The sequence below is a fragment of the Ammodytes marinus genome (assembly GCF_949987685.1).
Source record: "Ammodytes marinus genome assembly, chromosome: 5".
Lineage (NCBI taxonomy): Eukaryota > Metazoa > Chordata > Actinopteri > Uranoscopiformes > Ammodytidae > Ammodytes > Ammodytes marinus.
Genome location: NC_137234.1, coordinates 12113067 through 12132811, shown reverse-complemented (window position 1 = coordinate 12132811; position 19745 = coordinate 12113067). Strand labels below are relative to the sequence as shown.

Genomic DNA, 19745 nt, shown 5'->3' with positions numbered 1-19745 from the left:
AATAATCTACTATAATAATTCACCTGAATCTTGAGACAGTAGGGATAAGCATCTGAGTGCCCACATACATCACACATGCACAATCAGATTTTCTAAAGCCTCCTAGTCCCATCTTTTTTTGTAAAGTTCTGTTGTTTAAAGCCAGAGGATTCACACTTTAGTGGATACCAGTGAGTAGAAATGGGGATACGCAATAGCTGAGCAGAGAGCCAAACTCTGACTGCCTCTTTCAGCCTGCTGTGAGGGTCCCATTTTAATTGGCCCGGATTAAAGTCCTCTCACTGTGCCTGTCTGTCTGCCTGCATGCCCGTCTGTCAGTGTGTCTGTCTCTCCATCTGTTAACCTGTCTGTCAGTATATGGCTTTTGCTTATGCTTCACACAGCCTTGCCTCATTTCCAAGTTCTTAAAGTCATTCACTTTAGTTTAATTTTAACTTTAAAATAAATGGCCATAGACACCTGTTTTGAGCAAGCATTCATTCATAAAGATCATCATGGATAAAACCACGAAAAAACCTTGGTCTATATCTAAGTTCAACCAATGGTCGCTCTTTATCATTACGTGCATGCTTGTCCTCCAGCTTATTCCATTTTCACTTTATCACAAGCCTTTTCTTTAAGCTCAGCCTCAGTTTTACAGACCTATGAGGGTTATAGCCACAATCTGTCATGGAGTCTTAATAGGAAGTTCTCTTGATGTCATTGGCACTTAATTTGAACCCACTGTCAAAGAGGAGCTTATTTAAAGCTGTGTTGTCCCTGGAAAGGTCTTATTTGGTCTAGGGAGGGTTCTTAAAGGGTTTAGCAAATGCAATGTTTTCAAAAGGCAAATCAAATATTCACTGATTTGACACTTCATTCCATAACAAAACATTGCTTTGATAAGTGGTTTAGTTAGAATTAATTTGATTACTCTTGAAATTAGGTTTGATCCCTCTCATTTGTGGTATTATTAAGTAATTAGGAAATTGTACTGTCTTTGAAACAGGGGAATTACACCCTCATAACGAGTCTTTCCTTTCTACCCAGCATTACGTCATACCAGACATTGCCTAGGAACATGCCAAGCCATCGTGTGCCCTATATGTCTCCATATGGTGACGGCTACTGTAGTATGCCCAGGAATAGCATGGCGCAGCGGGACAGCATCTGCAGCATGTCGCCATCAATGTACGACCAGGCTCTGGGTCCTTCACCAATTGACAAGCGGCGCTCCATGCGTGATGACACCATGTGGCAGTTATTTGAGTGGCAGCAAAGGCAGGCCTACACCAGGCCGCCCCCGGGGCCCTACAGCAATATGGCCAGCCCCAAAACCATGATCAACCTGTCGGAGCATGCTGCACCAAGCCACTCCATCCCCCCCTCACCCTCCCACGGTTCACTGTCAATGTATGGTGGCTACTCTCCAATGAGATCCCACAATGCTCGCTCAGAGGTAGCCTCCCCCATCTACAGAAGAGACATGAGCATTGACAGGCGGCAAAGGCCACAGCTCAATCAGGTCAGTCACACACAAATGGTAAAGTGATGGTTCACACAGACACACACATTCTTTATAAAACCTGTTCAGAGTATTTACTTTGACACTTAAGGATCTCTGTTGAAGAGAATGTTACATTTTCTATCCATCAAGTCATAGTTTGAGCTGGAAAGACATTTTGTTTATGGTTAAAGAAATCAGGGCTATGTACAATATGTGTTTGTATTTGGGTGAACTGTTTGGCTGGGAGTGATTATTCAAATCAATCCATAGTTTACAATTATATTAATAAAAATGTGTTTAATTCTCTGTGTCTAGCAGTATGCCTACCCGCCTGATAGGAGGTCTATGCCTGCAGGGATCCCAGTCCAGACTATCACTGCCCAGTCTCTCCAAGGCAAAACAGTAAGTCGGCGTCCATGTTGTTCCCTCACTATCCATCACTATCTTCTAACTGAATTTCTGTAATGTACCGCCCAGTAATTTCACGCTTGGGCTCTGCACACTTATTCATTTGGGTTTAATTGGACTTCTTTGAGCGGCGAGGCTATTTCCATAACGCCACCTACCCCCTCTCTCCCTCTTTCTGCCCTTCATTTCCTTCCAAGAAGACATTGCGACAGAATCTTTAGAGCAACAGATTTAGGCAGAACTCAGATGTATGTTCCAAATGGTTGGATTTAGGGTGTTGCTCACTTCAGGACTCTGCTCCACATCAGTGGCGACTTAAAAACCTTGTCACTCACAGCTCTCTAAGCCAAATCCGGAATTTATGTCAACACCACACACAGTGGTGTGGTCCTCACAGAGCTGGTAAAGTGTGAACTGGATTCTGTAAATGCTAAACCGTTCTTCTGTCTTGAGTGGATGTGTAGTATTTGCATGCGGCTGACAGCGATAGCACCTTGGGAAATCTCTGAGCTGCATGAAAACTCATTACCCAGATATGCTAACCTGTGTTCACCTATTGGGAGCCTGATACCTCTAAATCTCCTGTCCTGGTGTGTTCTCTCCTTTTTCCTCTCCTGTGGTGTGCCCCTGTTTCATGGTGGCTATATATCCCTCCTTCCCTTCCTCCTTCCCTTGCAGCCTGAGGAACTGACTCTGCTGCTGATAAAGCTGCGGCGGCAGCAGGCAGAGTTAAACAGTATCCGGGAGCACACTGTAGCACAGCTTATGCAACTTAACGTGGATGGCGACAACCCAAAGGTCAGCCCCCCCCCCCCTCCAAGGAGATGCCAGTACAGGCATGTGTCTTAGCGTGCGGTGTGTATGCCATCTTCACCCACTTCCATTATCCATCTGGATCCAGTGGATTTTTCTTTGTTGTAGTCTTCACACATGGCTGATTTAGGGAGAAAAATTAGCTATAGTAAGCATCGTCTGTTTTGGCCTGAAGTTGTGCATCATATTTAGGGATCAGCTAAATTGCTTTCCACTTTTACCAAAATGTAAAAAAAAAAAAATTCTCAAGGAAGACAAGATAATCTTATTTCACATCCAGAATCTGACTTTATATAATCCATCAGGTCAATACATTTGAACCTATCGAGGGAAGCAGTTGATTGAGTCATGTACTTCCCTAGACGGCAGACAGATGTTAGGCCAGAAATGAAACTCAAAGCCACTGGCTTAAAGAGTGACCAGCTAAAGAGGTTAAGGACACTGGGAAACCTTTATTCAGGATTTTTTGGGGCATTTTTAGTCTCCACTAAGACGTCAGCCTACAGATTTGACCATTCCTGATGTAGGTCAACCAGGGGAATGTTTGGGTTGGAGGAATTTAGGTCACTTTTGCACTGTATTTTTGAACTACTACTCTTCCATTTAGTCTACTTATACCTTACATACTGTTATGTATAGTGGGTTAGCATCTAGACACTCACAGCCATTTAAGTGGTGTAGGTTAAATATTATTTCAACCTCAGTTTACTCCTTTATTTTTGCTTTTTTCCTGCATTTGCTCAAGTCTGTACATTTGTTCATTATGGAGCTCTAGTCTTTCACATCCCAGAGTAGACCCATTCCATTACCTTTTATATAGATCATCATCTGCTACCTGACCCTTTTTCTTCACCTTGACTGGTCCTGCATTCCGTTCTGTCTGATAATTTTTGGGTATACCAGGTGTCTGTGTGATTGAATGAGCAAAAGTGAAAGAGAGAGGGAGAGGGAGGGCGAGAGAGAGAGAGAGGGAGAATGAATGGACATAGATACTATCCTTCCCTTCTGCCTCAATCTACTGTTGCCTTTCTTTCCTCTCCGTTCTGCTGCGGACGTTAGAACGACATTCTCTCCCATCACCTCCAAAGGAACCTCATGTATTTGGACAATCAGGTGGGGTAATGCATGAACGCATGGCCCTGTCCCCTCTTGTCATGAACTGAAGTCATCTAATGCTTTGCTTCTCTTATAATATTCAGTACTGTCTGCTGAAAAATCCTTTATTTTCCTCCTTGATGCCCTAGCTGACCTAATCATACATTTATTTAATCTAAATTTCTACTACAAAGCATGAACCAATGTCACATACCATAGCATTTATAACCTACGCTAGTTTGCAACCCCTGTCCCAGGTAGGCCTATTCATTCATTCATTCATGCATTAGTCCGAATACGTACCCTAAACTTACTGTCAGCTATATTAACTGAATATCTGGATAACACTTATAGGTGGGAAATGTGGAAAAGCTTTTTCTTATACAGTGTATATAGAGGGTATCATGTAATTGAAGTGTTTAATTCCTGCAATTCCATTTTTAATTTTCTGTTTTTGTATTGCAATAATGTGCTTTGAGAGTTTTACCAATTACTTAGTGCAATGTATAGCTCACAGAGGCACAATAACGCATTTCTAATAATGTATGTGAAGATCATTTTTATATGTAAATGAGCTAGCCTTACATTTGCAAACGGAAACTACGAGATGAGGCTTAACATTTACTGCCGCATACATAATTGTATGAACAGTACATCAAAGTTCAACAGGATCTTTCCACCAGGGTACAGTAAGTAAGCGTCTTAGATCTTTGCACCACAGTTTGTAAGTGTCTCTTATTGCTCCTCGTTGCTGTATCCATCCCTGTTCACTCTGGATGCACATGTTTGTGTTTGAGTCTGCTTTATGAGAGAGAGATAGAGCAGACAAGGTGTAACAGCATTGCCGGTGTTGTGTCTGAAGTGCTATAAACTGACCCTTGCTATATTGCTCCTCTCCACACTGGACTAGATGAAGGAAAATGCCCCATTAATCGTCATGACTCACAGTTTGATTGAGAACTCTGCCCCAAGGCCTCAACTTTACCAGCACGTAAGGCCAGCCAAAGGCTTTGCTTTGCCTCATCCTCACCAGTCACTGTTTTTATATTTTTGGGTCTGTTGTGCAATGCTCCTCCTCCAGTGTCCAAGTCCTCATGGCATCTTGAGACTGGTTTCCCTGTATCGTGTGTATCTCCAGAACCTCTTCATCCATTGCTTTTGACTGTTCCCCTCTTATTATGAGAAGTCATGCCAGTATGGGCATGACTTGTAAAAGAGCAGTATGATGTGTATGCTCATGCTTCCCTCTTAAAATCCTTACTCACTCTCAGGTTTGTCTGTATGGGCTAATAAAGATATAATTTACTCTACAAGTGACTACGTGTTTAGAAAACATGGACAGTCCTTAATAAAAGCTTTGGTTGTATCCATATTATTTAGGTGGCAAATCCTCTAGTCTTTATTCCTCTTGTTTCATCTTGTGCCCAGTGAAGCTCAGTAAAGCTTAGTGTGTGATTTTTCATAACCCTTTTCAGAATGTGTTCCCTCTTATTAGTCAAGCCACCTGGACTTGACAGGGGAACTCTAATTAGTGTGACTTAATTCTGTGTTGCCAGACATGTCCCTTCTAAATCCAGTCCGTTACCAACTACTTAATCTGTATGTAAAAACAAATGCAGGGGGTGGTTTTTATTACTTTTTGCAGGACACTTAATCATTGCACTATCAGCACAAAAAAGTAATACTCTGTTTTATATTAATTGAGTCAATCAGAGAGCTGCTTTATTAATTTGATGTTAGAACTTATTATATATGGGTACCTTCGAGCATCAGCTTTGGGATAGATTATATAAACACTTGGTTGGTTTGGGCACATTGATAATAAAGATGAAGACAGATGTGTTTTCTAGGTAAACTCTCACTTCCTTTTTACTTCCCTCTCACCTCCCTCTTGCCATTCTGCTGGTGACAAAAAAGGAGGGTTCCGGCTTGTGTGCGATGTGACATCACTTTGCCACTTATTGTGACCGCCTCTCGAGGTGTAAAAGTGTGGCTGAAGACTGCCCCCCACCCACCCTCCCTCCCTCCCTCCCTCCCTCCTCCACCCATTCATTGACGTATCAGCCCAGCAACAGCTGCATTCCCACCTGTTCAGCTGCCAGACGTCTGTCTCGCTCCTCCCACCCATGTCAGTCGTAATCCACACCACACAGCACCACAGTGAGGCTGTGGGAGACTCTGCATGTTCTGTGTGGAATGCCATGTGGTTCTCGGGTCCCACCTGCTTTAACTGTACTGTATGGTTCAACTGAGGAAATGTGTGTGGGTGTAAAGTGCAGGTGTGAGTGACGAACGCTAGTTTACAGTAGAGTCTAAAAGTATTTGGACAGTGGGTAATTTTTTGTTGTTTTGGATCTGCTGGCCAGCACATTGGATTTGAAATTAAATAACGTCTCAGAAGTAAAAATAGCAGCTCTTAGGTTTAAGATTCTTTCAAATTGCAGGTTAATTATCCTAAACAAACTGCACACCAAAAGCACGCATTGCTTTTTAGATCCAGGCCGATATGTGATCTGAAATTTCATATGATCTTGTGTTTCACTTGCTGAAAACCAAAAAGTCGGAAAACAAGCAAGAAAGGAAGATGGCTGTAGTGCAGACCTATTGATGTGTGTAGGTTGTGATTGGCTAGTCATTGACCGCAGAGTATTTGAAAATATATGGTGAGCATGATTACTTAAAGTCTATGTTCAACTTTCAGTTCATCTGGGTTCCCCATTTTTTGGGGCTCCATTAATAATTTAAATCAAAGCTGAAAGTTTGCACCTTTTTTAGTTATTGTGTGATTTTCTATCCAATGTGAGTACGAACACAAAACAACACAGAATAACATAATTATCCTAATATTTATGGACCGCATATGTGTTGTTTGTTTTGGTGAATGATGATGCTTTATATGAATACATTGATTATTTTTGGAAACATGGGATCCAATGCAGTTGAAATAATTTTCTGTTTTTGCACTGTTTTCTCCCCTGCAAAATAAGTAGATGAGTGTCATATATTCAAGTGGAGAGGAAGAGGAGTTTGTCTGCTCTTGGTTGAGTTACTAAAAAAATGTAGGTGTGGTAATATAATAAACATCTGTTTTGTTATTGCATAATTATTAAACAACTTTGGTCTGTATTTTAGACAGGATTCAAGTAACTACCGGTTAAGACTGGTTTATAATTGCTCTGAACGTCACTTCTGAACTCCTTTATTCTCGTAAGACTCTCGTGAAACTGCACCTAGTGCAACACACTCATCCATGGGCCAACTAGCTTCAGTGCATGGCTGCATATAACACATTTGGTGGAAATAGTTTATACGCTGACTCTAGAGTTTATTAAGCAAGATTGTTTTACATGTCTCCTCGTTGCATATCCAATGAAACCACTACACAGTGCTGATGGAGGCAAACAACTGTGTTTTCTGAAACACAATGCTCCAGAATCTGTGTTTAGACTGGCTTTGCTATCTCAGATGCACTGATTCAGTGAAATATGAGTTTCTAATCAAGGACAAATCCCATGGCTCAGTGAGAGAGCCTCGTCATGACACTGCATTAGATCTCCAGATTCTAATGTGTTTTTGCACTTTTGGGTGTCTTTGTCTAATATTGGGTTTTTCTTCACAGTTGGGTCCAGAAGGCTACAGGGAACATGCCTATACATGTATGCCAGCAGAGGTGGACATTGATGTAAGTTGAGTGTTGAACTCTGACACCACATGATGCTTCTCATTCAACGATGTAAGCCAAGGGTCAAACAACTCTTTATTGTTTTCTGTTCAGACCAAACTCAGCAGGTTGTGTGAACAGGATAAAGTGGTGGGGACACAGGAGGAGAAACTGCAGCAGCTGTACAGAGAAAAGGTGACTAAACACTGCACATCTGTCATCATTACATTCTCAACTCAACACAGTTTGCTGAAACAAAAAAAGAATACACAACACAAACTATTTAAATTATAAGAATAGCTTGATTGAGGAGGTTCAACAAAAAAAGGGGAAAAACATAAATTATTTGTAACCTGCAAGAGTGGTGTGGCTTGCAACAACAAATGATATTGCAAGAACAGTAACACACCCTGTTTGTCCAACATATCTAACTCAACATTGGAGTCACTTATGCAAACACAGTCACAGGAGATTTTTTTTTTACATAAATGTTTGTTTGATAAAATGAACAAAGTGTGCAATGTTACATCATTTGCGGTCAGTGTGTCTATTTGGAGTTGCCTCCGTGCACATAGAAAAAAAAATACAAGAAAATATGTTACTTGCAGCCATAATTAAATACAAGAGTAAACAACAAGAGCCTTTGCAAGAAGTAGGGGTGCTAGAAACAGGGTCATTTGCGATACAAGTTGGGGGGGGGGGCTTATATAATCCATTGTGACTTCGCTAAGTAAACTGATGTAAAAGGTTACGGTGACAAACGACATACTGGTCCAGGATGTGTGCTTTATATGTGGTGTGTTCCTCCAGCACACTCTGGAGACAGCCCTGCTGTCAGCCAGCCAGGAGATAGAGATGGACTGTGATAACCCTGCCGCTATGCAGAGCGTCATCCAGCAGAGAGACTTACTGCAGAGCGGCCTGCTCAGCACCTGCAGAGAGCTGTCCAGAGTCACCGCTGTGAGTTACACACACACACACACACACACACACACACACACACACACACACACACACACACACACACACACACACACACACACACACACACACACACACACACACACACACACACACACACACACACACACACACACTTACTTTTTCCAGTGACACTGTCTTTCTTCTGGAATGCTAGTAAAGTTGGAGGGTTTGTCTTTTTTTTTATTCTTTATTTATTTATTTTTCTGTATACAATCAAATGCATATATGTACAAATTAAACACATCAATAATAAATACATATACCTAACCATGCATTCACATTAGGGGTGTACACGTGTAACCGTTTGGTAAATCATAACTGTTTAGGTTACAATATTTATTCATTGAACTATTTAACTGCTACACCTTCAGTTTCACTTTCCTTTTCATCTCCATCTTGAACAGCTGGTCCGATCAGCTGGTCAACTCGCAAGCAGCCCGACAGCGAGAGTCAGTCTAATGACAGATGATCACTAAGTAGGCAGTTATGATCACTTCGAAGTCAAAAAGCTAAATTATGAAATAAAGGCCTCTTTGTCTGTCTGCCTGACTTTCTCACTGCACACTGTCACTCCAACAGCATCGGCAAAAAAACAATAATTAAGCCCCCCCCCATATCAAACGGTCAAACGTGTACACGAACAATTTGCAGCCGTGTAACCGGTTAGAAATGTTTGTAAATGTTTACACCCCTAATTCACATACCTATACATATAAACACATATATTGTATAAATATGTACATGTGTATATGCACATACCTGCATACTGTATATACACATCTTCATATACACCAAAACAAACATGTGCATATCCACATGCACATAGCTACACACATACATACAGTACATACATTCATCTAACACATATATTGAAGAAAAATAAATAATAATGAAATAAAAATACAAAAAATACTCATCTCATGAAATTTTGTGAAAGATGAGTCATCCAAAAAGTGTCCAGTATAGCTCTACACAGATGGTTTTCTCAATACCTCAGGTTTTTAACATTGTCACTCACAAAGTGTCTCTCTCCCTAAACCAGGAGTTGGAGCGGTCGTGGAGGGAGTATGACACGCTGGAAGGAGATGTGACTCTGGCTAAGAACAATCTGCTGGAGCAGCTTGAAGCACTGGGAAGCCCTCAGGTAGGATCAATCTTGAGACCGAAGCCGCTTTGGTTTAACCCTGCACCGATTTTGCTGTCTAACACCAGCATGGCATAATATCCAAACTTTGGTTGGAAAGCTTCAAAGGAATCTGAAAATGTGGACAGATTACCTTGAACACCTCATCATCCTTTTTGTAGACATTTTCTTTTCTCACTCTGGAGAGAAAGTAAAGAGGATTTCTGTGCTCTAGTGCCCTTCAGTGCACTGTGAAGGGAAGCAGCTGAGAGATCAAAGCAACCCTAGTGAGTGATTGATGACTTTAGCGATGATAAAGCAGGTCTTTATTAAGTCTGTCTTCTATCTCTTCCTTCATCGCGGGAGAGGTGTAGAGACAGAGAGGAGCAGTTCTAACAGTTAGTCCTGGTTGGGCCTGAGTCAGAGTCGGAGCTCATACAACAGTCAGAAGGCTGGCAGGGAGCCTGGACAGTGTCTTCTTAAGTGCCCTTCACTCACAGTCAAAACCTGTCATCAATAAGGAGGAGATACCTACACATCTGTTTCTACTGCTCTTTTGTTTTTCACTGTGTCCAGAATGCCAAGCTAAGAAAAATAAATATTTTATTGGCGATTTGTGAACATGTTTGTGTCTTCTGTGCACACCCAGACGGAGCCTCCGAGCCAGCAGCACGTCTACATCCAGAAAGAACTTTGGAGGATTCAAGACGTGATGGAGGCGCTCAATAAACATAAAGCTGAAAGAAGTGCTGCTGACGGTATGAACATCTACGGCTCCAAGAACAACTTCAGCAAGAACAAAACTGAGGTGAGGAACCAACAGAGACGCCACATGGTACACTTGTCCGCACAGTTCTCTCGACAATTAGACCTTTAATCAAATAGTTTATGAAAAGAAAATGAATCAACAACAATTATGATTATCAACTGTCATTTATCAAGCAAACATACTTAAACATTTGCTGTTTTCAGCTTCTCAAATGTGAGCATTTATCTTTATTTTCTATTCTTTTTTAAATTGGTACGGTGGATTTTCGGGACATGCCTGTTCCACTACTTGTATTTGTATATGTCTATTCACGCTGTTAAGTAGCAGCGCACTCTGATTCTTTTTTTTATTGCTCCGAGCACCTGTACCGTGACAGCATGGATAGATGGGCCCAAAAGTCTGTCTGGCTTGTCCGGGTTTTTGCAGCTTTTTACAGAACCGCTGATCCAAACAACTTCACACTTGCCTCTGCAGTCCCTTGGGTTCTCAGCAACACACCCTCAAAGTGTGAAGGCGATAGGATGAACTGTTGGCAAGAAACTCGAAGGACAAACAGATTTACAGAAAGAGACGTCTTCCAGTCGCCCAATTTGTTTGTGATCTTTTGGACTATTTTAGGACTAAAAAAGTGAATTGAATACCCGACCTTAAGGGTGTTTTTTTTGCTATTTTATAACTAAACATTTTAAAACTAAATTTCATAAACTAAATCATCTGCTAATTGGTGGAAACATAATTGATAAGGGAAGCAATTTATAGCTGCAGCCCTACAATTCTCCCTACCCCACACATCTCCTTTGGCTTTTTAGATGCTGACCAACTTTAGCAGAGTGCTCAAACTGCCAGAACATGCTCCTGGACTGTACGAGTGCGAGTATCAGTGTCAGTCACCCTGTAACAGCACATGGAGCTCTCTCTCTCTCTCTTTCTCTCTCTCTCTCCGGCTAAACAGCTGGTTTGGTCGTTGTGGTGACTAGAGCTACCCTGTACCAGATGGTGGTTTTGGTCGCCCTGAGCGTGCGTGGTGGCGCCATGTGTCACCTTGCTTCCTGTCCTGTCATGCCCTGTATAATCCCCCTATAGGAGGAGGACTTGGTTCCCCCACGGCCACCCCTACCCCAGTCCTATGAGCCCGACCTCCCTACCGTGCCCCCTCTGCCCTCTTACGCCGGCGTGCGCCATTCATCATCGCTGCACAGGCCTGAGGACAGGAAGGCCGGGCACAGGAACGGAGCGCACAGTGTAAGCTTTGATGAGCCGTTGACCTCATGGCTGAACCCGCCCCTTCAGCTTGTGTCATCATTCTCATTGTTCGCTGTGATGCTCTTCACTTTTCATTTGGAAAGACGTCTCATGTCTTTTTTTTTTGGTTGGATCATATTCCTTCATTTGCTTGACGTCATACTTCCGTCATCTTTCACCTTCAGTTAGTTGGATGAAGCCTCACCCGTACATTTTTTTATTTAATTTTTTTGATAGTTTTGCTCTGTTCTGTTGAGTTATTTTGTCTTGTCTGCCTGTTGCCTACTTTTTCAATTGGTTGTGAAAGTGTGTTGCTGCCAGCTTGGAGAAACAAAACAGATTATTTCTTAAAGCTGTGTAAATTTGTCTTTTAAGATTGCCTTGTCTGTAAAATCATCTTGTATAATGAGAATGTCTGTTTGTCACTGTTTCTTTTCAAATGTTTTATGTCCCAGTTTGAAACCAAACTCACCATAACTGTAAATTAGTGATGTTATTTTTGTTTTGAATTTTTTCTTAATTTGTCATGGTCAGGGCCCAGACTATAGGCTCTATAAGAGTGAACCAGAGCTCACTACAGTAACGGAAGTGGATGAGGGAAATGGAGAGGACAGATCTGAACACCAGGAACATCCTGGAAACAAAGGTACATTTAGAGTAACAACTGCACACAATAAGATGTCGATTCTGATATCTCCACAGTTTCCAATAAACTATCAACTTTGTTGACGGCAAAGATAATTGCTTGATGAAAGTATAATGTGCTACCTGTTACACTTGTTCTAAACACTGCTAGCAGGCATCACTTTGACACAGGGCACAAATGCAAGTTCAGGCTTTTCCAGGCTTATGTAGGGCAATATATCGCAACGTAAATTCAATGACATGGTAAATGCAATACTGCCTTTTTTTTTTGCTTCACTTAGTTATCCTACCTATTTCATCGACTTAATATAGACTATACATTTTCTGTGAAAAGGTGGTTTAGAAAAGAGCACATTGGCCTGAATTTGGTGAAACTGCTTTGCACAGCAATAATCCGGATGTTCTGAAGTTGAACGATTACACTGTGGACCCACACTTGTTCCACACGGCCTCACAATCAATAGTAGCAACCTGCTGATGCTGCAGGTATTATTACTGTAATTGTTGGTAGAGTGGACTTGTTGACAGATTTAATATTCCCAGGGGTTGCACACTTGAAGGTCTCACCAATACACAGAAAATGTTTTGTCAAACTTAAAATATGCCTTTAGAAATCTACTGCAAAACTTTATTCTATATGTATTCACAATGTTCATACTCTTAAGTAAAAGATTATAAAACCCAATGTCTTACATTTTCGATAATTATTTTTTAAGAATAGTCTGTTGTGACATGTACATACTGAACCAGGTGGGTCACTGTCTGTCTTATATATATTTTTTTTTCTAACCTTTTTTACTAGGGTTGTCCTACCCAGTTGGCATCGTCCCACCCAGGACCAGATCTCCGGCGCATGACTCATCCTCCATAGCTTCATATGTTACTTTAAGAAAGAGCAGGAAGCCTGACCCCAGGACGGTGAGTCCCTGGGTTTAAGTCTTCACTGTTCTGGGGGGATGTGACTTCTGAAAGTAACTGTTACTGGTCCTTAGCATGTTTTAACGTTCTCGGCCACAGCATTCTGCAAGATATTTCCATCTTTGATCCAGAAATAACCTTAAATTGTAAACATGGCTAATCTGTCAAGCACATATTTTCCTATGTGGCAAACCAGACATTTGTGTCTACAAGCAGTAGAAAAACAATAATTATAATGATTAACAAATGCTTTTTGCTTTTCTTGTTATCTCATTATTGTGAGCCTCCTGAGGGCAACAGCAAACAAGCCACCACTTCATTTTCTGGAATTGCTTTAACTTCCCTCTTAATTGGTTGTTTTGGTTATTAAGCTGTTGGTTGAAAGCTATCATGTGGCATAAGTGGCCACTCACCACGTGACTCATGCTCTTAACATCAGGCTGGCATAAAATGGATGCCTAGCTCGGTTTACCAGCAGTTTCCAGCCTCAGTCACTATCAAACCTTAAATATCCTTAACGTGTCATTAGTGTGCCACTCTGTAGGGTGTGTTCTGTTTTTAGAGTGTCTGTATGTGTTTGTGTTTGAAAAAAAGGACATGTAGTATAAATGAACCTGTGTGAACGTCAGCTGCTCAAATATGCACACGTACTGTATTCCTCCCTGTAGGCCACATAGCCTGGTTGTAAGGGAGTGTGTCACAGGCCTGTAGAGCAGCTTATGCTGGGCTTACACTAGAGGACTTTGAAAAGACTGAAGACTGAAACCCTCTTACATCTAAAGACAATCAACTCACACCTGAAGACAAGTTTTCAGTCACAAAGTGCGATTTTGAAAAGACAGGGGGTCTCATATTGCAAGACTACAACTAGATTCCTTTTGAGATAAATATTATTTCCGCAAATGCGATTGTGATTATTTAATTAAAAACAAGTTAATTCAATATTCCGAGCGGGGGACATCCTTTAGTTATTTGACCAGCTTTATTTGCTGATCTCATCCCCCAATAACTTTAACTCCTAACCCTGTATTTGACGGTAGAATGTTCAGGTTGCGCGGCTGTTAGCCTGGTTCTCCACCGAGGCTTCTGTGCCTCACCAGGTGGACACAGGTCGCGACTAATGCCGCTCCTCCTGTGTCGTGCTTGGTGCATGCAAGAGTGTGACGTCATTTTGCTTGAGCCAACCCCCTAAGACTAGCGATAATATCAAACCTGTTTGATAATGTCGGAACGTCAAGACGGGAAGAAGACTGGCTGAAATCGGGTCAGAAGACCACCATACACCAAACGACTGAGATTACGTGCACGCGCCACAACTCCAGCACGACTTCAGTGATTTCAGTCCGACATTGGAAGATTGTCTGCGACTGTCAAATCGCGTGAAAAGTCGTGTAGTGTAAGCCCAGCATTAGTCGCTTGGATACCAGCATCTTGAACAATCTGGACAGTGGAGGGCTGCAGGCCTCAGGCTCTGGACTGAATCCAGCTCTGCCGGCCCTTGCGGCATGGCACAAACCTGAAAGTGAACAACTTCTCAGTTCACTACACATCATCAGCCTCTCCTGCTCAGGCATTAACAGGCTCACGGCAGTCAGGCAGGTTGCTTCCATATGTGTTTGGACTTCTGCTCAGTTTGGCTCAAAGGGAATGCACATTAAAGAACCATTTCACGATCATTATGGTGATTATTACGTTAATCGTGACTGTTGGCTTTGTTTAAAGAAGCAAAATGTTTTTCCAGTACGTGCAGTATTCCCCTGGTAGATGTTATTATTAAACTTAGTCAAGTTTAGATTTTCACTGTGAATGCTGCATCATGAGATCTGACCTAACCACACCATGACGCATTTAGTAACACACAAACTATGGCTTTGCTTTGGAAAAATAAACCATGGTGGCCTTTTGTATCTTAGCTTTAAATATCTGAGAGTGATGCTACATTATTATTAACTTCTATCTATGGTGTGTGTTGCTTCTGTTCCTATGTGGTGTGGGTGCATGTCCACGGTCGTCCTCTGGTGCTAACAGGAGCGTCCACACAGTGCGGTGGAGCAGCAGCTGTGCGCTGCGGAGAGCGCTCGGCCGAGGATGAGCGTGGAGGAACAGCTGGAGAGGATTCGCCGGCACCAGCAGGGTGCCCTCAAGGAGAAAAAGAAAGGCCTCAACATCCGAGGCAGCAGCCCCAACACGCCCTCTCGCAGCCACTCTTTTACCAAAGAAAACCATTTCCGCAGCAAGCAGGTATTGGACCACTCCTTCAGATACCTAGGAAGTGTGTCAGTTCAGAGTGGGCTGGAATCAAATTCTGGAATAATTTTTTGTCTTGCTTTTCGTGTGTGTTTTGTCTAGTCCCAAATGAGGCGCAGAGATGAGGTGATAAGCTGTGGCATTGAGGAGCTGGAGGCCTCACTCAGGGAGCAGGAGCAGGAGACGCCGGCAGAGGAGATTGCTCGTCTCAAAGAGGCCTCGCATGAGGACCACTTAAATATGGACCGGGAGGTAAGGCACACAGTTGGCTATCTTACTCATCAGACTGAAAGCTGAAAGGGCTAATATCATCTTAAGCTAATTATTTGGGTGATGTTTACCAACAGCACACCACTTATTGTGGATTAAAGCAAAACCTGACACAATTAAATGTGTGCAATTATGTTGTGTTAAACGATGTTCTGAAAAAACTTGATGTTGAGCTTGTTCCTTGCCTAGATGCCATTGTACCTTGAAGATATTGTTACTTAAATATAATACTCATCAAAAATATGTTTGACAAGTAATTAATGAAATGGAAAATCATCATTTCATAGTTCATCGCTTGATGAAGAACTCTGGTTCTTTGGACCACCATGCGCTCATATTTCCAACCACAATATCAAACTTAGAGACCTTCCTTGAAAATCAATTACTTTGTTATATGATTCATAAATCAATTTATCTAAATGTAAGGTTGCATGACACAATGGCCCGTCATACTAAAATAGTTTCATACCAAGCCATACACTGTCTTTTTCTCTACAAGTTCATAGCCTTTCTCTGGATTACATCAATAAACTCCTTACAATGTATATTCCCCCCTGATCTCTGCATGCCGCAGAATGCCTCACATTAAGTGTTTCTCGCTCCAGGACAAAGCATACTGTGAGGCTCCATTTAGTTCTTGCACACCCCAAAACAAGAAAAATCCTGTACTGTAAATGACGATGATGAAATGATTATGTTCTTATCCGATCTTGTGTATTTCTGCATATTGTTATTGTCGACACATTTAGCTTATGCTTTGTTTTTTTTGTAAAGCACCGATTTATTATATTAATTTGCATTCAGCGTATTTTACACAAAGTGACTCTTTGTGTTGTGCTTCTTCAGCTTTCTGTGCCTGACAAAGTGCTGATTCCTGAGCGTTATGTGGAGTCAGACCCAGAGGAGGCTCTGAGCCCCGAGCAGGAGGCTGATAAGCAGAGGAAAGTGGATCGCATCAAAGCCCTCATAGCCAAAAACAGGTAAACGCAGCACCAGGATCAGCCTGTACCAAGAACTCTAATAGCACGGGCAAAGCTGCTGCAGACCCTTGATGTTATGTAAGGATCCTTTGGTGAAAGGGCTGTATTTGCAGAAGGGGCCACACTGCCTGCCCGCTCCTCCAATGCAGATCAGTGCCTTGGATGTGCACAACAGTTGAGGCACTTATCTCCCAGCCACCGTGACATTTTATTCTAAATGTCAGCCATCTTGAAATTATTTAAAAAAGATGTGTTGTCTGTCCCGGGGTGACTGTGTGTATTCAGGATCTATGTCCACAATTAAAGCTGCAGGCCGTATATTATTGACACCATTGTGTGTGTGTGTGTGTGTGTGTGTGTGTGTGTTCTCCCAGCATGCAGAATGTGCTGCCTAGTTTGGCTCTCAGCCCAGAGGAGGAGACTGAAGAGAAGGTTACCATACAGGAGAAAGAGAAGATGATTAATATCTCCTACGAGCTGGCAGCAGAGGCCTCAAAACGCAGCAAGCTGGTAGCAGGTACATCTCTAGAGGAGAGGAGGTGGGAGGTTGATCAAAACAATGTATGTTTTTTTTTAAAGATAGTGTGAACTTGCTAGTGTGACTTCACTGCTTTTTCATTGTGGTTTAACAAAGCGTAGCTGCTTCCATTTTGTATGTGCTCATTTATTAATCGGTTTAGTCTCATTAGTTTTCTTCATTCATTGTATTGACTTTACTGATTATTTCCTGTCTTGTTTGGCTGTAGTCATTAGTCGCGGATGTAATTTGCTTTTGTGATTACATGTGTGCCTGTGTGTGTTTGTGTGTGTGTGTTCAACATGTTATGTTGCTCTGTTTCATTGCAGTGAAAAGCCTGTCGCCCTCTTCCCCACCCCTTCCACAGTCTCCTAACACACCCCCTCAACTCACTGACGGGTCTCACTTCATGTGTGTGTAGTAGCACCAGTAAGGGCTTCATCAACCTGTTTTGTCCATACTCACAATGCTTTAGTGCTGTCAGTGTTTTTTTATAGTTGTCTCTGCGGAGGAAAAAGCATACGAATGAAAATATTGATTTAAAAGTTGTGTAAAAGTTTTTTTTTCACATTTTACAATATTTGTTGCCTAACCATAAGATCAAATGACTAATGAACACAACACACACCAATGGAATGAAATTCCATACACAGCCTAATGTTCAGTTTTTGCTGATTTTAAATTATATGTTGATTACTAAGGTCATAGATGGTCTATATTATATTTCCAAGACACGACACCTCTGAATATAATTTAGTCCAGTCCAACTAACTATGACCTCGGTGCTGAAACACATCATTTAATTAACACCTGCATGACTGTCAACCAAAACTAAACATTATAGGCATCATAAAGGTAGACATGTGTACCTAACAAATTGGCCACTAAATGAATTGTAGAACTCTTGAATCTTGGGGAAATTTGAGTTATCCATTGTCTTGTCGAGTATTATTTTTGGAGCATAATTTTAGTTTTGCCCTCATCATAATACCTTACTGTCTTTCTTTCATTCTGCAGCACAGGCCTTGGCTTCAGTGAAAACCTACACATGAAGGAATCAGCAGTGGAGGTATAACGATGACTCAAACCCCCAGCAACATCAGCACAAGGCACTGGCTTGAGAGAGAAACTGCCCACTCTGCACTCTGGAGTGTTCACCTCTGACTTCTGTATGGTCACTGTGACGTCTTAAAATTCTATGGCACCAACAAAAACACTTTCTCTGTGACATTTCTCTGTTATCGCCCATATTTGGGGGACAACCACCCTCCCCTCAACCTGGTGAGACAACACAGCTTTGATTCTCTTATCGTTGCAGTTCCATTTTCAGTTTTAACAATGATTTTAAGGTTATTTGTATTATTTATATGGTTTTACTAGGTTCTTGTTTGAATATGGGCCAACGTCTATCAATACATACATGAGGCTAATAGACTGAGCTCTGTTGTGAGCTAGGGGCCTGTGACAAAATATTGTGGGTTGTGCCACATGCTTCACTGAAGTCTTTTCTTTTTTTAAGACGCTCAATTGGTTTTTCAAACATCGGCTATTAACTAATAATTCATATTTTCAGTTTCCTGTAAAGAACACTTGTTGATGCAAAGTATGGATATATATATATATAAGAAATATAGATCTCTCCATTTTAATGAAAGGAAGGGCCACGTAATGCAGCTGATTTAAGATAATTTGTAATTTTCCTATTTCTGGGTTGTAATTATTTAAAATTGGGATCTTCTGCAGTCCCCGTCGCATTGTTGCCGACACATATGTGAATGTTCTGGCTTTAGTCACTCTATACTGTCTTTTTTTTATTACCGAAAGATATATTTAAACTGAGAGAAGGACAGAAATCAGAGTTTGGTTCTATTTTATGTAATGTTGGTTTGAAGTCTTGGAACTAAAAAAACAAACAGATTAGCACATGTAAAAAGCAATACAAATACAAAGGTTGTGGATCCTGGATTATTTTCTCTTTGTGTGTACAAAGTGTAATTATCAGAGGTTTACTGTGTATATAATGTACGTGCTACAACAGGATATGAGGACGTATCAAATATATTGCTACATATTAGATTTGATTCTCAAATGTTCATATTCCATCTGTTTTATATCATGTTTATAAATGTTGCTGTTCCTAATAAATGGTTGCGTTGTTTCTACCCAACTGAGATTAAAGCCATGCAAACCTATTTACTTGAGTTCATCTGCTCAAGTTTAGCTTTATCCTACAACACGAGACCTGTGTACAGTTATACATTGTATTATAGACTAAATTAATTTTGACACAATATGGAAAAGGCTATCCTAGATTTCTGCATTCAAGCCTTTAAACACCGGTGAACATTTACAGTTATATGCTGAAATAGTTCACCAATAATTTCACATTTTCGGTCTGGCTAGAGTTCTAACTCTACAATCAGTTGCATTGAAATCCAGCATACATTTAGAACTTTATCTCCCTCTTGTGGTCATTCTGCTGTAGCAACATGGGGGATTTGTGTAGTAAGGGTTGAAGGCTACACAGCATGTACAGTATGTTGGCAGGAGGTAATTATGAGGTTAATAAATAATTTGCTAATGATTA

General features: G+C 41.4%; 1 protein-coding gene across 7 annotated transcripts in view; it reads left to right on the top strand.

Moving 5' to 3' along the window:
* The window catches only part of plekha5 (pleckstrin homology domain containing, family A member 5), a gene marked incomplete at its 5' end in the record, with an annotated part of 79913 nt that extends 60588 nt beyond the window's left edge, over positions 1-19325 (top strand). The window contains 18 exons of one of the 7 annotated variants that reach the window (XM_080027554.1): positions 1030-1504; positions 1805-1888; positions 2573-2692; positions 3767-3820; positions 4713-4793; positions 7422-7484; positions 7578-7658; positions 8274-8423; positions 9490-9591; positions 10220-10378; positions 12116-12227; positions 13029-13144; positions 15173-15385; positions 15494-15643; positions 16508-16641; positions 17016-17158; positions 17488-17587; positions 18176-19325. In XM_080027554.1, the coding sequence (XP_079883680.1) occupies positions 1030-1504; positions 1805-1888; positions 2573-2692; positions 3767-3820; positions 4713-4793; positions 7422-7484; positions 7578-7658; positions 8274-8423; positions 9490-9591; positions 10220-10378; positions 12116-12227; positions 13029-13144; positions 15173-15385; positions 15494-15643; positions 16508-16641; positions 17016-17158; positions 17488-17579 (2329 nt within the window). In that variant the 3' untranslated portion in view covers positions 17580-17587; positions 18176-19325. Of the gene's footprint in view, positions 1-1029; positions 1505-1801; positions 1889-2572; positions 2693-3766; positions 3821-4712; positions 4794-7421; positions 7485-7577; positions 7659-8273; positions 8424-9489; positions 9592-10219; positions 10379-12115; positions 12228-13028; positions 13145-15172; positions 15386-15493; positions 15644-16507; positions 16642-17015; positions 17203-17487; positions 17588-18175 lie in introns of those variants that run through there. The other 6 variants (XR_013844876.1, XM_080027553.1, XM_080027549.1 and 3 more) reach the window with 6 other exon arrangements.
* Positions 19326-19745: the final 420 nt, after the last annotated feature.